General features: G+C 41.1%; 1 protein-coding gene across 2 annotated transcripts; it reads left to right on the forward strand.

Annotated features, from left to right (window-relative positions):
* The first annotated feature begins 1,192 nt into the window (after positions 1 to 1,192).
* Positions 1,193 to 17,683, forward strand: tbc1d23 (TBC1 domain family, member 23). 2 transcript variants are annotated; one of them, XM_033621939.2, is made up of 19 exons: positions 1,193 to 1,297; positions 3,029 to 3,140; positions 4,888 to 4,993; positions 6,320 to 6,524; positions 6,617 to 6,740; positions 8,895 to 9,019; positions 9,110 to 9,156; positions 9,244 to 9,347; positions 9,488 to 9,610; positions 9,696 to 9,788; positions 9,880 to 10,050; positions 10,167 to 10,209; positions 12,867 to 12,973; positions 13,078 to 13,220; positions 13,637 to 13,681; positions 14,599 to 14,687; positions 14,783 to 14,918; positions 16,177 to 16,371; positions 17,020 to 17,683. In XM_033621939.2, exons 1-19 carry the CDS (start codon positions 1,260 to 1,262, stop codon positions 17,102 to 17,104), a joined length of 2,091 nt encoding a protein of 696 aa, XP_033477830.1. In that variant the 5' UTR covers positions 1,193 to 1,259; the 3' UTR covers positions 17,105 to 17,683. The 2 variants fall into 2 exon arrangements, with proteins under 2 accessions (XP_033477830.1, XP_033477831.1); XM_033621940.2 differs by lacking the exon at positions 13,637 to 13,681.
* Positions 17,684 to 20,703: the final 3,020 nt, after the last annotated feature.

Here is a 20,703-nt window from a genome sequence, read left to right on the forward strand (position 1 = left end):
ACCCGGGCCACTGTGGCAACAGCCTTGTACATGGGGTGCCTGCTCTACCACTAAGCCACTGACGCCCCGAGCCTGGGTTTGTTGAAGGTGGCAGTGCTGTTTGGGCTGAGCCATGTCTAAGTAAAGTAGAGGAGGTTGCTGAGTTGGTGCGGGGAGCAGTGAGAGCTGGCATTAGGGGAGTGTATCTGGGATGCCAGAGATCACTGTCAAGCCTCCTGGAGGTGTCGTGGGACCAACTAGATGAAACACTGGTGAAAGGAGGTTCCCACCTGATGACCCCAAAGACGTGTTAGTTACCACTGCTCACTGGTCAGTATAGTTAAGCCTTGCCATAATAGCTTATGATAGGGCTTAGGAGGTTATTCACTGAGCGCTGATCCTTTTCTAGAGCACAAATTTCTTGTATTTATTTGAACTGCCCCCCTCAGTCTCCAGACCTGTCTCCAACTGAGCTTGTGTGGGACGAATTGGATCAATCAGTCAAAAAAGTGTGTCCCAGGGCATTGGTGGCTGAGTGGATAGAGCAGGCGCCCCATGTACAAGGTTGTTGCTGCAGTGGCCCAGGTTCGACTCCAGCGTGAGGCCCTTTGCTGCATGCCTCTCCCTCTCTCTCTCTCCCCCTTTCACACTTCACTATCCTATCAATTAAAGGCAAAAAATGCCCTAAAAAATATCTTAAAAATAAAAAAAGTGCATCCCAGAAATCAGTAATCTCTCATTGATGAACTTAAGAAAACTTCTAATGCAACTCCTGGCACATACCTTAAAAAACCTGTGGAACATGCCCCATGTATGCCATGCTGTTTTTAAAGCCAGAGGAGGTTATTTTGAAGAGAGCAAAGTCTCAGCAAGAAAAACCCAAATACCTGATAATTATAGTAAAAATGTATTCTGATAAGTGACTCTTTATATGATAATCATGTTTATTTTGTTGCACAGAATACCAATGAAACTATGATCCCTTTTTTTGTACAAACTGGATCTTGCTTCCAAACTTTTGGCCTGTAGAGTACTATGTTGTATATTATACTGTTATACGTGTCATATATAACAATATAAGTAGTATAATACAACAATATAACAGGAAAAAGTCAAATATAATGTAGTATCATTTGGTATATCACCAGTGTGGTGAGTTATAGCCTATAATCATTCACACAAGGATGATTAGTTTCAGTCACGAGGCTCATTCATCAGTGACAGCTTTGCGACACCCCGCTCGTGTTGACGGCGCTTGACGTGTCTCCGTCAACACAACAATGGCGGATGCCGTGGAGGAAGCTCTTCAGGGCAGCTGGTGAGACGATTTGTTATCGGACTAACACCACAAGAGGCGTCTTTTCGATTGTCAAACAATCGTGTCAGCTTCATGTGACCATATTTGATGTTTAGTAACTGAGGATGAGTTTGCTTCATCAATCTGTTCCGCTGACGACGGATGCTAACAGCTAACCAGCAACCAGTTTAGTACCGTTACTGCTCGGCAGCTAGCTGGCTAACGTACATTAGCCAAGTTGGTTCTGATAAATTAGCAGCCAACTCATTAAGCTGGGCACAGATAACTGACGGGATATTTGAGGAAGATGTCGTCAAAGTGTTTATATTTTCATCACTTTCTTTCTGTCACAGACGAGTTTAGAGGCAAAGCTTGTTAGCCAGCGAGCTAACAATAACTCGCTAGGTAGCCGGTGTTTGTCGAGTTCTGCTTCCTCTTTTTCCTCTTTCTCTAAAATACATTTGTTTATTGTGTTTCAATCAGATCACACAGAGTCTCAGGATACATCCGTGTAAGCACAGATATAATTGTGGTATACACTTTTAAAGCATGACGTGGAAGAAGAGCATAGATTGTACATTGACCAAATCAAAAAGACTAACAAAATTAAAATGAACTATGTATGTATAATAGGAAATATAAATAAAATGGAGGAAAAATAAAAATAACTCAGAGCTTTATTAAAAAGCAGAGGCTTGGGGAGTATATTATTTTTCTAGTTTAAGGTTATATAAAACATCCCATACCCATTAAGATGTTTGAAAGACCAACTTTTAATTTAACAAAATGATCAGTAGGGGTTAAAAGAGTGGTGAGTGTTACTGTCTGTAGAGCTGTCAGTTTAAGATTTTCAGGAAGAGCACCAAATAGAGCTGTCAAGAGATTTAAATCAATGTTTAAATATATGAAAAACATTCAAAGATGTCCGCTGACCTGTGCTTGGACAGAATCAGAAAGAATGCAAATGTACAGCGAGGACATGTTGGTTCAAAATTTTGTGAGATTTTGCTCAGTTTCACCCTCACCGTGTGCGTCCAATGTAAGTTCTGCTTCTGTCTAACCATAGCCCAATCATAGCCCTCACCTATAGATAAAGTAATCTTTAAGTTATCAGCAAGTATTGGACTTGTCAAGACTCCAAGAGTTGGGCGTATGGAGATAAATGTCATAAACAGATCTCCATGTCTTTGTGTGACATCATATCAGCCTCAATGGAAAATCACCTGTTAACTGGTTGATCTGACGTTCAACACATCACTGCACAAGCCTCTTTGTTGTCGCTGTAATTTGTTGAACAACAATAACATGATGTAGCCAATGGTTCTTTTTTAATTAATTAATCAATATTAACATTTACATTTTGTTTTTAAAATGTCAAACATATTTACAAGGGCTCATTACAAGTTTCTGCTGATTTTGTCTGACCAAGCATTGCCCCCATTCAGTGTTTAGTAATTTTACTTGTGAGTGACTCAAATGATTAATTGATTATCAAAATAGCCTAATCTTTGTGACTCTATCGTTTAATTACCCCATTAAACCACTAATCATTACAGCACAGCAAAATGTGTCATGATTCACAGTATAAATAGATCTTAAATAAATTCTTACAGTGGGAAGGGTCATTATCTGTGGTTACAACATCCTGGGAACTACTGATATATAAGAAATATTATGTTTGTGTTTCTAAGAGATTTATACTTGGCTTGATCTGTTATCTTTTGTAACTGTGTGCTGTTCTTTCCTCTTTAGGGACCAGGATCTAGCTGAGGCGCTGGACTCGGGCGGCTCTGACATGGAGATGGAGCGAGGCGTCATCCAGGTCCAGGAACACTCAGCTCAACACAAGGCCAAGATGTGGAAGGTGAGAGACACAACTGGAGTCCACACACACTGAAAATGACTGCCTTTTACAAAAAACAGTTTCACTTATAATGTGACCGTCACTGTAGTTTCAAACATGCAATTGTAAAAGTTGATCTTTAGCAATGCACAAAATATTGTGTAAGTGTCTGAATTGGAATCACTAGTTTCTATTATCAGAGTCCACATGTTGTAAAGTAAGTCAACAGACAGGAAAGACCAGCGTCTCAGGCTCAAGTAACGTAACGGCTATCACATCACTGTGACACACCCACAGTTATAAGACGTCAGCTCTGTTTGAAACCACATACCTACAACATATTTTTACATATGTAAACAAAGGCTGAAAGGTTCTGTTCTGCACAGATAGCAGATAGTTAACATCCTCACATTTCAGGGTTGGAAAGAAGCACCAGCCAAATGCTTGTAAAATAATATGCCTGTGGCTGCTGGATTTCCTTCACTCACCAGCCAAAAAAAGACATTGGTAAACTACAGAGTGACAGCTGGATTTCGGAATCCAGTCAGAGTGGCAGCAAAAGTTAATTTCCAATCTGCCTGTTGGTGCTTTGACTGTGTAAAAATGGCACTAGAAGAAGGACACTGTCCTTTTTAGGTTTATAGACGTCACTCTGTTGTTGGCTGTGTGTGCAGAATGCCATTCTGTGAAGCCTCTCTGTTGAGCTACTTTGAAAAAGATGTTTGTAAAGCATCCATCAACAAGTTGTGTATCACCCAGTGTTCCTCATCCTGGGCGTGCAAAGCAGATACCTGACAACCTAAAACAAAAAGAGATCATACTGTATTCTTACTTGTACTGTAGGAAGAATGTTTTATTGCAGTGGATTAATGGTTAAGTGTTAAAGGCTGACAGAGAGTGCCTTTTGACTGAGTGCACCATAAATGTATATTACATTCAAAAACAGAACTGTTCTATACAATTTGGGAACCCCGTCTGTACTATGTAGAGCCTGGTGTCTCTGCAAACATGCTGCAGGGATTTTATTAATTATTTTTATTTTACATTTTCACTGTAACCTCTGGTGTTGCATGGATGAGTCTGAGCTGCTGGTCTGTGTTTTTGATTTTTGTTAGTCTCTGTTATTTAGCCTTTTGTACTTTTTTCTCACCTGTGGATTTCAAAATGCATCCTTGGGCCAACACTGTTTATTTTATGATGATTTTAAAGATTAGTCGATTATCATTAAGTCTGGAAACTGTATAGAAATTGTTAAAATTGTTCATCAGAATTTCCTAGAGCCCAAAGTGATGTCTTCCAGTCAGTCCAAAATCCAAAGACTGTTCATTTATTATCATAAATGACGAAGAAAAGCTGCAAATTCTCACATTTTAAAAGCTGGGATGAGCAAATATTTGACATTTTTGCTTAAAAAAATACTTAAATGATTATTTTGCTATCAAAATAGTCAGTGATTAATTTTCTTTGCATCAGCTAATCGACGATGCGGCTCTAGTGTATCCATCTTCTACTTGTAAACGTGAAAACTAATAACTACTTACTTGCTTGTAATCATTCTCATCTGTTAATTAACTAAAGTCAGTTCATTCTGGGTTTGCAGAAATTTTCTTTTTTTGTCTCTGAACATCACAAGTTAATATATCATTTTGTTTATTAGCATAGCAGCAGTTGAGTTACTGATTACAGATCATTCTCAGTCATGTGTTTTATTAAGGATATCATTCAGTAGCTGCATGTTTAGGAGTGATTCTTTGTTTTGTGTTGGCAGATCGCTCTGAATGTCTCTGGAAAAGGAGACAGCCTGTCTCCCTGGGACGGCGTCCTCGATTTACCAGAACAGACCCTCATTCACAACCGCAGTCAACAGCTTATTGGTGAGTAGCTGAATGTGCTCCTAATTCCCTGACACAATCCTGGATTTTGGAAACACTGTGATAAAAGTATGTCGTCAGCAGCTCAACAATGAACAGAGTGAATTTAGGCAATCGCTGTTTGTGCAGGGCCGACACGTGAATCCACTTCAGAATGAAAAGCACCGGACAGAATTAAATTAAGCCCTAAGATACAACAGAGTCCAAGTAGAAAATAGTAATAATAATACAGTTATTATTGAGTCAGTATTTGTAGGATGTGGAGTATTTAGAAGAAGATTGGCCCTGAGTGAAACTATAGAGAGATGATATGATTTGTGCCATTTACTTAAAATGGAACTTTCACCAGTTTTACACATCAAAGTCTGTTTACACGTGTCACATATAGTTGTATGAAGCTTTTTGTGGCTCTAGAAGAAGCTTCACAAAATGTCATAGGTGGCGTAAGTGTCATTTGGGTCTGAAGAAGTTTGAAGATGTTAAACATCTGAAGGAGTGGAGTTAAAAGCTCCGCTCCTCATCTCTGCTTGAGGCTAATGGCTTGAGGTTACATTAGCTGCTACTAGCATACCACACCCGAGTCTTCAACCAAACTGTCAGCAAATTGAGTTACATTGTGGGTAATATGGGTGCCAGGCTTTGACAAGGAAAGAGAACGTGTGGAATCAGAAGAACAGTATCTCTGATTCTCCTGCGTTGATTTTGACTCCTTTTTGATTTAACGTGAGTCCCACTGTGTTGCAGGAGAGCAATGCTAAATTTGTGGCGTACTCTCATGCTGGACTCAGACCACAGGAATTTTAAAATCCTGATTAATTTTGAAATAAGGTTGTGTCACGCACATTAGGAGAAAAATCACAGGTGTCATTTTCTGAAATCTGAAATGTGCATTTGTTACATGATTTGTAAATAATGGCTCATTATTTTCCAGCGATTTCAGGTGAATGTGTGTCTCAATTTAAGGCAGTAGATATGTTACACACACTTAATTTTGGGTCTCACTCACAGTCTGCCTGTATCTGAAAAATAGCATCAGGATTTCAAAGAAACAAATGACTTTTATTAGCCTGCTCTTCTGACAAGTTGACAACAGGATCTGGTTCAGCTCAAAATAGAATATGAGAGTGGCGCCCGCAAAAAACACAGCGTACAGAAAAAGTGCCCTTTTCATTTATTATTTACTGTAGTGCTTCAGGTATGATCAGCTTTCTGTGTCATTGTAAATTCTACATTTTTCTGCTTCTTGTTTTTAAGTGACCACTTTTATTTGATTTTTAAATTTTTTTTAAATGCTGCTAACACACAGTCTGCGTTGGTTCTCATGTTTAGACCAGCTGGAGGTATCAGAGGATGAGAGGAGTGACATGGTGTCAGATGTTGAGTCAGTCATCACTTTCTACTGCAAGTCCCGCAACATTTCCTTCACCCCGGAGCTGAGCTGGCCGCACCTGCTCAAACCACTGCTGGGCCTTCAGCTTCCTCGCAGCGACCTCTACAACTGCTTCTACGCTGTCATGAACAAATACATCCCGAGGTGAGTCGTCTGTTTTAACTTCACATTCCACTCAATAACAGACAGGAAATGGAGACTTGAATTGTAAAGCGTATCACATCTGTTTGTTTTAGGGACTGCGTGCCAAACGGCCGACCCTTCCACCTGTACAGATTACTGCTGCAGTACCACGAGCCGGAGCTCTGCTCCTTCTTGGACACCAAAAAGATCACACCTGACTCCTACGCCATCAACTGGGTGTGTTTTTTTGTTTCTTTACAGTCACAGTTTTTACCAAGACATTCTGACATGTTATTGCCCGCTGACTCTGACCTGGGGTCCGTTTCACAAAGCAGGTTCAACAAACTCTGAGTCTAATTCTGAACTCTGAGTTGATCTACTCTGAGATAGGAAACTCTGAGTTTCCGGTTCCAGAACAGCTGATTTGAATCAGTTTAATCAACTCGGAGTAGTTTCACCTGGAGTTAAGCGCGTGCACCACAACTATAAAAAGCCAGCATCAATGGAGCCCCGATTCGACGAGTCACCATGGCAACGGGGACGGGGAGGGCTGCATTTTTCACCCCACTAGAATTAGAAATCTTAATGCACTCATACGGCGAGTTTGAACACGTTTTCAAAAAGAAGTGCAACACTGTTGCAGCTGCAAAAGAGAGGGAGACGGCGTGGGAAAATGCATAAGTTTAAATGTAGTCCTTGGCAATCACAATAATATTACAGGGGAAAACTGCTTGAATGGTAGCCTATTAATTTATTTCATTTAGGTGCAATCTCGCGGGGGAGAAGCGCACTTGGCAGTAGTTTAGGATGAAATATAAAAACATTGTTCAAACAGGTAAGACCTCGGCATAATCTCATGGGGGTACCTCATTTTGATCAACATAATGCTGTTTTTACACACATAAATGTCTTCTCATCTATATCAGTTATGTTAAATAATTAAGCCTATTTAAACTAACACAGACTTCTACTCAGCCAACAGAAAGAAGGCAGATGCCCGTAAAACGAGCACACTTTTCTGACATGCCATGTTAGTGAAAAAAGTCGCCACCTACTGTGCCTAATGGACTTCTAATATACTGACTCTGATTTTTTTAATGATTTTTTTTTAAATGACAGACGGCAGAACGGCTACGCCAAAACTCACCTGCTGACTGAATGAATGAGGAAATCAAATGGAGTGTGTGGCTCTGAAAGAGGGCGGAGACAGAGAGAAACTCGAGGTTCATTGAGAAAAACCTGGTCCCGACCAGGTTAGGTTCATAGAGTCTGTTACTACGGTAACTGACCGACAGCTTAAGTTACCTCTCTCTCTGAAACAGGCTAGAGTTACCCCTCTTTCTCTGGTTTGAGTTACCTCCCTTTTTGAAATGGAAAACTCAGAGTTTCCCTCATTTCAGGGTTAACAGACTCTGAGTTTTCACTAAACCTGCTTTGTGAAACGGACCCCAGGTCTGAAGCAGTTTTAATTTCTTTACTAAAAACCGAAACTAAAGTATTGGTCAGCGACCTTTTTTTTTTTTTGGATGAGTGAGTCAAGACAATGACCAGATGGCACTGACGTCGTTTAACACTAACTGTTGCTATATCAACGTGCAATATTGATGAAAAAAATGTAGTTTAACAAGCACAAATTCATAACAGCTACAACCACCATGTGAAAGGCAAAAACTGTGGTTGCCAAACGATGGGGGAGTTTTTGTGGCTCAACTGACGCTGGTTGCAGCTTAAAACTTTCCTAAAAGCTCTCTGTTGTTGAAGGAGACAAACTTTTTTTTCCTTTTAAGTGCAGCAGTGCCGTTTCCTGTGCTGCCTACACCACATCAAAACTAGCACACAGTGGGCACAGTAAGGAGGACAAAGGCCAAAATTTACCACTGTTGAAAGGCGTGCGTTCAAACAGCCATTGTAGTTTGGGTCTCATGAAAGCGCCACCGCATGCCACATCACGCCATTTCACGCCACTGTCCTATTTCCAGCAACGTACTTAAGTTAAGGTTAACAATGACGTGTGTCAGACCACAAGACCAGACACTTTCTGCAAAGCTGCGTTCTAAATCATTTAACCTGTGTTTTCTGTCATATCAGATTTTTTATCAGATTAAAATGACAACATTACATATATTAATTATGAGTTTTGGCTCGACTAGAGTGTTCAGTATAAATTTGATGACAAAAAAACGTAGAATGTAAAAAGTTTGAATTCACTAAAACTACAATAGTTACGGTTTTCTTTGACTAAGGTGGTTGGCTATAATCTGATTACAAACTAACTAATATGTTAAAAATTAACAACAGTCGAAGACTAAATAAAGAAATGTCTGACAAAACACTACAACTGAACTTCTATCTGAATTACTGTGTGTGTCTGTGTTTACGTTCCCTCCACAGATGGGCAGTCTCTTTTCCAGCCACTGCCCTCCTGACGTGACCCAGACCTTGTGGGACTGCTACTTCCAGCAGGCCGATCCCTTCCTCATCTTCTTCCTCATGCTCATCATCCTCGTCAATGCCAAGTAGGCAGCCACTAGTTGAAGCTACACAGACACTTGATCATACCAAAGAACCTTAAATGTAAAATTTGTCTTTGTTTGATTCACCCGTAGAGAGTCCATCCTTACACAAGAGGGAGACAGCAGAGAGGACATCATCAGTAAGTCTGACCTGCCGTCTTTGTATGTGTGGGTTTGTCCAGTCTCTTGTTAAATATTGGACTTAAACAAGGCTTTCTTTGTCACAGAAATGCTGGAGTCTTCTCCATCTCACCTGGAAGCCGAGGACATTGAAGATTTGTTTTCTTTGGCCCAGTATTACCAGAGCAAAACCCCTCTGTCTCTCAGAAAGGTGAGGCTCTGTGTACAGTATGTGTTTGTGTTTGGAGCAGCGCTGAGATGAGACGGCCAATAAAGAGAGGAAGGCAGCCGCACAAGAGACCTCATTGTGTCAAAGCCATCATTGTGTGTTTGCTTTTTCCACCCCGACAGATGAACCAGAATCTGTTTGGCAGCAGCCTAGTGGCTCTGAAAGAGGAGGACACTGACCTGAGTCAGGCTCTGTGTCTCCCTGTGTCTGTCCCTGAGATCCTGCAGGCCAACCAGCTGCAGCAGGTCAGTAACACTCAGATTACTAAAGTCAGCTGAGTGAGTAGATGCAAAGAGAAGATGATGTGATAATAATGGATTTGACTTCCAGGATGGGGTTCGTTTTTTTGTGGTGGATTGTCGGCCTGCAGAGCAGTACAACGCTGGCCACCTGTCCACAGCCTTCCACCTGGACTCTGACCTGGTGAGAGCTGACAATATTGATTCTGTGTTAAAACATATGCAGTGTATCAATGTTTACAGAGTAATAAATGTGTTCTCTTTTCTCCTCACAGATGCTTCAGAACCCCTCTGAGTTTGCTCTGTCTGTGAAGTCCCTCTTAGAGGCTCAGAAACAGTCTTTGGAGTCCGGCTCCATCGCCAGCGGAGAGCACCTGTGCTTTATGGGCAGTGGCAGGGAGGAGGAGGACATGTACATGAACATGGTGTTGGCCCATTTCCTGCAGGTGAGGGACATGAACAGAGAAAGTAGCTGTAGCTTGCTTCCTGTTAGGTAACACAAATTGATCTGAATTGCATGTTCCTTGCTGACATCTTACTAATCAAAGGTTTTCTGTTGCAGAAAAACAAAGAATATGTCAGCATTGCTAAAGGAGGCTTCATGGGTAAGTAGGCGAACATGAGAACACTGAGACATCTGGGGCCGGATGCATTAAACAGTTCACACACAAAGACAGAATATCCACATGCATTATGTTGCCCGTAGGCCTGGATTTGTTTTATACATTTACAACAATGTGGAACTGGGTGCATGCGCACAACCCTCATTTTCACACCTACAGTTAGCCGCAAGTGGACGGATATACACACTTAATCACTTGTTTGCTTATCAATAACTCTGTTTCCATTTACAACACTCACCAAAACTGGCTTTATGAGGTGCTTCATGTTTAATGATAAGGTGAAAAGAATGTCAATATAGAGAAATAAAGTGATGCTCCAGTGTTTAAAACAAGAAAATGGATGAAAACATTCATCACACAGAAGTGAGTGCTGGAAATAAAGTTCGTAAATGCACTTTTGATTGACATTGTGCAAATTGCTTGAGTCCAAAAAGTAAAATAAACGAAATCTGTTTCATCATTAAGTCCCGTCTCCACCAAACACTTTTGGTTTGGTGCCTTTGGAACCAAAAGTAACCCTTTAGACATGGTATCTAGACCCTACCGTTTCCACCGTAAAGAGTTGTCTAATGTGGGCGGGGTTGTTGTCACTCACTGCTCTGGGTGTCCGACATTTTCAGAGCAAAATAAAACAGGCTGCAGTGAGAGTCTCTCTCCATGGGATATTTAAAAATAGTGGGTTTGTGCATTTAGTCCTTCTCAGGCAAGCTCAGGGGTTTAGTGTTGCTGTAGCCCACAGGAACAACGCTCTGTGACATACCATTTTTTTCTCAGAGTGAGGATTGGAATATATGCTGTTCACATAATCCGGTCGTAATTCATATATATACAGTACAGGCCAAAAGTTTGGACACACCTTCTCATTCAATGCGTTTTCTTTATTTTCATGACTATTTACATTGTAGATTCTCACTGAAGGCATCAAAACTATGAATGAACACGTGGAGTTATGTACTTAACAAAAAAAGGTGAAATAACTGAAAACATGTTTTATATTCTAGTTTCTTCAAAATAGCCACCCTTTGCTCTGATTACTGCTTTGCACACTCTTGGCATTCTCTCCATGAGCTTCAAGAGGTAGTCACCTGAAATGGTTTCCACTTCACAGGTGTGCCTTATCAGGGTTAATTAGTGGAATTTCTTGCTTTATCAATGGGGTTGGGACCATCAGTTGTGTTGTGCAGAAGTCAGGTTAATACACAGCCGACAGCCCTATTGGACAACTGTTAAAATTCATATTATGGCAAGAACCAATCAGCTAACTAAAGAAAAACGAGTGGCCATCATTACTTTAAGAAATGAAGGTCAGTCAGTCCGGAAAATTGCAAAAACTTTAAATGTGTCCCCAAGTGGAGTCGCAAAATCATCAAGCGCTACAACGAAACTGGCACACGTGAGGACCGACCCAGGAAAGGAAGACCAAGAGTCACCTCTGCTTCTGAGGATAAGTTCATCCGAGTCACCAGCCTCAGAAATCGCAAGTTAACAGCAGCTCAGATCAGAGACCAGATGAATGCCACACAGAGTTCTAGCAGCAGACCCATCTCTAGAACAACTGTTAAGAGGAGACTGCGCGAATCAGGCCTTCATGGTCAAATAGCTGCTAGGAAACCACTGCTAAGGAGAGGCAACAAGCAGAAGAGATTTGTTTGGGCCAAGAAACACAAGGAATGGACATTAGACCAGTGGAAATCTGTGCTTTGGTCTGATGAGTCCAAATTTGAGATCTTTAGTTCCAACCGCCGTGTCTTTGTGAGACGCAGAAAAGGTGAACGGATGGATTCCACATGCCTGGTTCCCACTGTGAAGCATGGAGGAGGAGGTATGATGGTGTGGGGGTGTTTTGCTGGTGACACTGTTGGGGATTTATTCAAAATTGAAGGCACACTGAACCAGCATGGCTACCACAGCATCCTGCAGCGACATGCCATCCCATCCGGTTTGCGTTTAGTTGGACGATCATTTATTTTTCAACAGGACAATGACCCCAAACACACCTCCAGGCTGTGTAAGGGCTATTTGACCAAGAAGGAGAGTGATGGAGTGCTGCGGCAGATGACCTGGCCTCCACAGTCACCGGACCTGAACCCAATGGAGATGGTTTGGGGTGAGCTGGACCGCAGAGTGAAGGCAAAGGGGCCAACAAGTGCTAAACACCTCTGGGAACTCCTTCAAGACTGTTGGAAAACCATTTCAGGTGACTACCTCTTGAAGCTCATGGAGAGAATGCCAAGAGTGTGCAAAGCAGTAATCAGAGCAAAGGGTGGCTATTTTGAAGAAACTAGAATATAAAACATGTTTTCAGTTATTTCACCTTTTTTTGTTAAGTACATAACTCCACATGTGTTCATTCATAGTTTTGATGCCTTCAGTGAGAATCTACAATGTAAACAGTCATGAAAATAAAGAAAACGCATTGAATGAGAAGGTGTGTCCAAACTTTTGGCCTGTACTGTATATTTTTTTAAAAGCTTGAAGAGCCACTCGTGTTTGTCATATAAAATCTAAAGTGATGGTCAAAGTTGTCACAGTGAAATTTAAGGTGTGCTGATGGATCACGCTGATGCATTGTTTATATTTTTGATCAAGTTTGGTTTTTAGTGAGAAAAGGAAACTCAGTGAGATTTGTGTGATTTCAGCGCTCCAAAAGCATCTTGTCGACATGAATATTGAGGGTCTGGACTCTTCATACCTGCACTGGATCGTCAGCACGTCAGGATCCCACAGTAGCCTCAGCTCTGCTGATGTAAGAGACCAGAAACCAGAAGTTTGACTTAAAGAAAATCACTGAAGCATTATGTTGCCAGTTCATCCTGAATACGTTTTTACTTCTGTTTTTTCCTGATAAAGGGAGAGTCACTAAGTAGCCCTGGAGACGGCAAAGGCGTCAAGTCTTTGGTCAACAAAATGACGTTTGCTTTAAAGTCCAAGTCAGTGAACGTGAAGGAGAAGATGATCAGCTTCATCGAGAACACCTCCACCCCTGTAGACAGGTGAGGTCTGAGTTCCTTCTCTGAATCCTAAACCTGCACCCTTGAATCACATGCTGCAGCTACTGTTATTGACAATATCTATTAATCAATTTAAACATATTGATTCTGAGTATTAAAAACAGTACTAATACTCATTTTCTGCAGTACTGATACACCGATACCAGCTGCGCTTTCACACTCTCTGTGTATGTTTACTTCAGTCATTCTGCAGTTCGCTGCTACTAATCACACAAAGATTTGTATCTTTTAATGGAAATTTGAACCTGTATGACCTCATTATCAATTTTTCAACATGGTATCTAACATGATACCAAATATCGATATTTTTAGCCATTTACGTTTAGCTTTGCAGGGTTTTTTTTTTTTGTATCTTTTTATTTTAAGTTTACCATACCTTGTGCCTTATTCCATGCTAGAATATCTTTCAATCTGCCCTGGCCAGAGAAGGTGATTCCAGATCGGTAAGAGCTCCCTGACATCGAGCTGTTTGTCACCAGCATGCCCACTGGCTGTAGACCCGCACCAGTCGGCGGGATCGTAGGAGAGTTAGCCTGTGTCACATTAACGCATGCTTAGTATATCAGCATCTCACTCATGTAACAACAATACACGTATGAGAAGTTTAAAGGGATAGTTCGGATTTTTTTGAAGCGGGGTCGTATGAGGTACTTACCCACAGTGGATGATGGTCGGCGTGCTTCCAGTTTGGAGAAGCAGACAGGAATACCACCACAGAAGATAAGCAATGTATGCATCTACTGTAGGTGATACACTGACTATAGATATACCTCATACAACCTCACTTCCAAAAATCCAAACAATCCCTTAAAGATCTGTCTTCATGCTTTCACTAACAACATTCAGCGCTGCTGTTTAGTTGGCACTACTGAAGCTGCTGTGGCCTTTCAGGAAGCATCGAGCCATCTTAACATCCACAACTCACTGAGGCTGTCGTCTGAATAACTTGAGGTGTTTTAGGTAGAACTTAAGAGCTTCACTGCTGTTTGCTTGGAGATGCACTTAACAAGTCTGTCTTTCCATTTCATTGTTGTTCTTTTAGATGATAGCCAGGGCTGTGCAAAAATATGAATCAACAAAGAAATAAAACTATAATTTGCCGTTAAAAGCCCTGAATATCATACACTGACTAATCTAGCTCTTCTATGGTATAAATGTCTCATTTAACCTCCTTCTTTATGTTTGACAGCATAACCTGGCACTAGTGGGCTAAGGAAGTCTTCATGCCATTGCTATTTGTGTGCAGCCTTGCTGTTATGTGTATTTAATGTGACTTTTCATCACAGGCATTAATGTATCCTCACATCCTTCACTCAGAGTGGATGTGACGCTAAGCTGCCTTGTTGTTTTCGATCTCTAGGCATGTGAGCAGCAGCGACCGCGTCGGAAAACCTTACCGGGGGGTGAAGCCCGTTTTCAGTATTGGTGATGAGGAGGAGTATGACACAGGTAAACTCCCACTGAATGTAACTACAGTGGAAATTAAAAAGCCAATGTGACGTGTTTTATTTTGGAAAAATAACATCCATCTAATGTCTCTGTAGACGAGATTGACAGCTCGTCAATGTCAGACGATGACAGGAAGGAGATTGTCAACATCCAGACCTGGATAAACAAACCAGACGTAAAACATCACATTCCGTGTAATGAGGTGAAAGAAACTGGTCACATGTTCCCCAGGTGAGTCGCTGCCTGAATTCTCACTCTGACCTTGTCACATATATCGATGTTTAGCCATGGACTTTCCACATCAGTATATGACATGCAAGGTACCCTGGGCATGTTGGTTGTTAACGTTCTGGGACGCCGTGTCAACTCCGTTTTTAAAATACATTTCCATTTTCACAGGAAATGTGAAGTTTGCATACAGTCTCTTTCAGAATAAATGTACTACGTAGGTACAACAACGGGTATTTTCCTTCAACAACAAATGCACGTGGTTATGTTTTGCCAACACTTGTACGTAGTTGGGTTTAGGCAGCAAAGGCACATGGTTTGGCTTTACAGGAAGCAAACATCGGCCTCCCAGGTGAAAGTTGATGGCTGTTGGAACCATCCATCACTCCTCCTGCCTGCCCTACTTCAACTTCAGCTATCTTAACTTTTGTTGTTGTCCCACCATGTTTCCTCCTGACACTGCCGGGTGCCATTAAACAGTAATGGTGACCGGCCGTGTGTCATGCTGATGCGAAAGGACGGCTTTTTTCGTCTGTCTGACGCCGGTAGTCACTGACCAAGCCGTGGTTAATAACGACTTAGGAGTGAGACCAGGTTGAGCAAAGACAACGCGATTGCTTTCCGTTTTCTAGCCTAGCAAATACAGTTTACCTAACTTTACCTGGTGGCGTCTTTAGATATTCAACAATATGTCTGCTTTTCCACTCCTTGATCATAAGTTTAACCACTTGTCATTTTAGAAAGTCCACCACAAAAAAACGTGCCAAGCTTTGGCCATGTAGCAACATGGCTTACACTGACTAAGGTTAGCGAGCTGGTCCTGGCTTCCTTGTAACTCCTGCTTCCCTTTATGGCTGCAGATAAAGGCAGAATAAAACACCAATGATATCAACAAGTTGGCATGTTTTGCTTCCTGATCTAGTAGAAATGCGCAGTGGTTGACTCCAGGGCTGGGTGATACAGAGAAAATCAAATGTCCTATCGGTACTTTCCCAAAATATAAAAACACAGTGAGACTCTTAATAAATAACAATTGACACGTTAAGATTTACTTGATAATTATATGAATAAAAATCTTCCTCACATGAAACTCTGACGCCCTTCCTCCCCAGCTGTCATGGGTGTCAAAGGCTGGATTGGGTAAACGGAAGGGGAAGTTGCATTAAATGTGACTAATCTCCACTGCTTTAAAAATGAATGAACAATAATTGAGGAATCCATGAATCATAACTCTGACTCCCTTCATCTGTCGTTCTTGCAGCCACTTGTTGATCACAGCCACTCACATGTACTGCCTGCGGGAGATCGCCTCGAGGAAAGGCTTCGCCTACATCCAATCCAGACAAGCACTGAACTCTGTGGTGAAGATCACATCCAAAAAGAAGCACCCGGAACTGATCACGTTCAAATTCGGCAGCAACAACTCAGCTGGAGTGGAGATATCAGCAGTTGAAAGGTGCTTGTAAAATCTTAATGATCAGAAAAGACCTGAATAAGGTGCAAATTTAAGGCAGGGATGAAATACTTTTCTTTAATAAGCATATTTTCTAAACTACTAACTGATTTTAGAATTGCACAAACAAATTTGTGTCATGTACATAAGCAGAGTATTCTGGGAGATGAAGAACAACAGTCTTAATTGGACTTATGTTAATTATTATAGGATATTAAAACTGATGTTTATGAAACTCTTAATAGAAGCTTGAGAGAGAAAACATTATTTGTTGGTAGTTTTTTGTTTGTTTTTACACTGTTTTTACACTACAGATTTTTAAGAAACATAAACAATACATAACTGTATCAATATACAAACATACAATAAAAAATTGAAGATAAAAATAAATACATTTAAAATTGTTACAAAAATAATTAAAATTTAAAAAAAAAATATTATTGAAAAATTTGAAATGATAATAAAAATAATAATAATAATAATTAGAAACATAAATATAATGAAAACATATTTAGAAAATTAAAATGTTCCTCCTGCAACCAATAATCTCCAGTGTCCTTCATCCCACCATACATTCAACATAAAGCGGGTAGTTATTTGTTAATTTCTATTTCCAGTGAACTAACATTTTCCTTCCCTCCCTCCTCCCAGATATTTGATACCCAACGCAGGCGACGCCACCAAGGTCATCAAGCAGCAGATCATGAAAGTCCTTGACGCTCTGGAGAGCTCGTAAAGGGAGACAACGGGGTCTTGACGGCCAGCCGTGACACAAACTGTAAGAAGAGTCTCTGTCTGCCGAGAGTGAAACCTTCTCCTCCCACTCTCCCTCGGCTGTCCTCCCTCCTGGACGGATCCAGTGCAGTGTTGACTGTGAAGCCCTGTGTGTCAGTGTTTGGGACATGGGTGTGCACACTGCTGGCTGCAGGCCTGTGGGACAGGCTGTGTGTGTTGAAATACTTAGGTGCTCCGCAGTCATCCAACCGTTCTCTTAAACTAAGTTAAGGAATATTAGTTATACTGTATGTGTTTCGTTATCATTGATAAAACATGGGGTCTCATTACAGTGCAATTCTACTTTGGCAACTTCCCTCTGGCCTTAACGTAGCGGACTGACGAAGCCTGTTCCATCACTACACGACTGACCTTTGACTCAAGCATCTCAATTCTGACCCGTTTGTTTTGCAGTGAACAGTATTGCTGCTCAGTCATGTCTCTCACTTTACCTCTCAGATGCTTTGAGAGGAGATTTAATGATCGTTGTTCTGGTCAGGAACTGTAACAACATTAACACGCACATTTAAAAGAAGAAAAAGCATTGCTGGCACATGAGTCAAGTTTCTACCGCAACAACTGTTTTTGATAACTTTGATTTTCCAGCAGGCCGCCTTATATAGAAATTATTTGAGGATATTTATAAATACACAGACCTTTGCAGCGTCATTTTGAAAGCATATCCTGGTAGTTAGAACACGCAGTGAAACTTAAACTGGCTCCTCCTGATGTTCCCCTTCTTTATAGAGTTCGCCTTTTACAGAGTTTCCAGGAGATAATTTATTCTCTGTTTTTACATATAATAATGAATTAAAGCTGGAGTAGGCAGTTTGATTTTGGCACCATTGAGCAAAAATCCCATAGTTAACTTTTTTTCTTTTTTGTTTTCTAATTCAAGTGGTCCGAGAGAACACTAGACTTCTGTGTGTCCGCTTGGTTCTCTTATCGGGCTTTAGAAAATCCAGCCCGTGATGGAGACTTCGGACAATCACCGGTCATTTCAGAGAGAGCAGCTGTCGGTCATGTCAATCACTGCTCGTGAGCTGTGGTCAAACTGTCAAACTAGCAGTGTTAGGGTCGTTGCTCATAAAAGTACACATTACTCATCACAAAAATGTATGACTTAACTTCTGCGTTATTAGTCATTAGTTCAAGGTTCAAATAGTTTAAAATACCCAGCATCACACTTGTTGCCAAGCTAGTTTGCTGTCTTAAGTCACTCTACAGCAGAAAATGGCACTTCAAAATAAAAGCTCCGTGCTGGATATTCACTGTACCTCAAAACAAAGTGTGTTTTTCACAAACCTGACACTTTCGCTTGCGGTCAACTTAAAATGGAGTCACGACCCACCAGTTGGGAACCACTGCTCTAATCCTTCGTCAGACAAGCTGTTCATCCTTGGCGCCAGCCCAAAACTGCCCAGACTGAAGAGCCTCTCCACGGGTACTCTGGACGGCGTTGATGATGTTGGCATGTTTGACGATTTTTTTTTTTAATCCATCCATTATGCATATAATTGAAAAACTTCTGTAACACAACAAACAAGCCCCAGGAAAGCCGCTCAGCAAAATTTCCCAGTGGTCACTCATGGTATTGCAGTGAAAAAATTCCCTGTGGCCCAAAAAGGATTTTCCCCATAGACCACCATCATTAAAAAACACGTCTGTAAAACTGTTGACAGGACACCTCGAATGCAATCAAGGTCGTTAATAACTCTTTCTATCATGAATTTTTGATCCATGGAGGTTTTTTATTTGTACAACTTTCCTCAAGCCGAGAAAAACGATTTAAAATCCATGAAGTCATCACAATGTAAAGTCTACAAGCCGAGCGGGAGGAAAACTACTGTGCATATTCAGTGGGTCGCATACCTCGGAGGTAAACCCAGAAGTTGATGAACTTTTTTAGCGCATGCCCCAGGTGCCATCTTGGCATTCAGTATCTAGTTATTAATAAAATCTACAGCAAGTAATGACATAATTATTTGATTAGTGACTGTAACAGTAACAAGTAATGAGAAAGTTTGTGACCCTGCTGCCGTGTTAAAAACTGTTGAGCCGAAACAAAACACCGCCCACCTGCCAGAGCAGATGTTCTCATGTTACAGCCAAACAGTACACTAAAATAAGATTCTGAAAATCTTTGCCTGGTTTGACAGTTTGACTGCAGTTCAAGAGCAGCGACTGACAAGATTGACAGCTGTTTGAGACACCTCAGCTCTGTTTGGTTGTTTTCATAATTCTTGCAAATGCCATTATGAGCACTATGAGGAGGTAGATGTTTATCTGCCTCGTGTACTCCTGTCAGGATATAGTGACAGTTATAACAAATGATTTTGTCATGTTTGCTTAAAGAGTTACCTACTGTAGCTTTATCCTCGTCTCACAGCAGTCTGATGTAACTCTCAGAAAGCACCGCTCGCAGCCCCTCTGGACTACATCAGTATTACAACAGGAGCTTTGGTGATTGTAGTTAAAAGCCTGAGCACCTCAGTATTTTTCCATCCCATTAAGATTCAGTATGTGAAAGATTTCCCTTCAGTTAACCTGACAGAAAAATGTGCGGATGAATTAAATCCGTGATTATATTAGCATCTGGAAGGCTGTTAGTGTAATTGAACTTCTTCCTACTTAGAGAGAAAAGATTGCTGTAACAAGGTCTGTGTTTTGCACTTACAGGCACAGCTTTGAAAGGAATGAAAAGATAAATTGTAAAAAGAAAATTCATCATGTATCTATGTTTTCAGATCTGTCTTGTCCATTGTATTAGTCGAAACTAAGCAGCTTTAGTTTGCTTGCCACTGTTGCCTTCGGCCTCATGCCTGTGATGTGTGATATTGGCACCAGCAGTGGCAGCATATCACAGTATACCGCTGCTTCTTTCTCTTATCTCAAACTGTTTCGGGACATTTCCTCGCTTTGTTCTTGCTTACTCTTTCATCTGAAGTGTAGTCGTGCAGGCAGCCTGGGTTCAAAGTGTCAAAACCTCTGAAGTGATGCAGCACCTTCCTGACAGCTCCAGATGAAATGGTTCACCCCTGTCATCTCTTAAAATTGAATGAGGGGAGAGTAAAAATATGCGGCACATTTAGAACATGGGCGACAAAAACTTGAATTAAAGACTCATGAATCTGGTCTCTCTTCACTCCAGTCTTTCACAGCATTCCCATGTAATCCATGCATTGTGTTGTAATTTTGTGATATTTTTCAGTATTGACTGGAACATCCTTAATCGGGAGTTGGTAACATCGCTGGCAGAGGATGTCAACCACAAGTCGAAATGCAACATGTCTCAAGTGTAATTTGCACCTTACTGTACTGCTATTATTTTCTAAGCGTTTCTGTTTTTAATAAATGGAGATTATTTGACTGCACCTGTGGAAGTAGAATCATTTATACATCATGTGACATTAAAGTACAATACCACAGAGACTGTTCACAGGGCATGCACATTTCTCTATTTGCAAATCATTAGGCTCGTTCAAGATGAGCCAGGCCTGCACAGATTCGATCACCGGCGATCGCCACACAATGCATGCTGGTTAGTTTTGTTCCTGACGT

Source organism: Epinephelus lanceolatus, chromosome 6, assembly GCF_041903045.1.
Source record: "Epinephelus lanceolatus isolate andai-2023 chromosome 6, ASM4190304v1, whole genome shotgun sequence".
NCBI lineage: Eukaryota > Metazoa > Chordata > Actinopteri > Perciformes > Serranidae > Epinephelus > Epinephelus lanceolatus.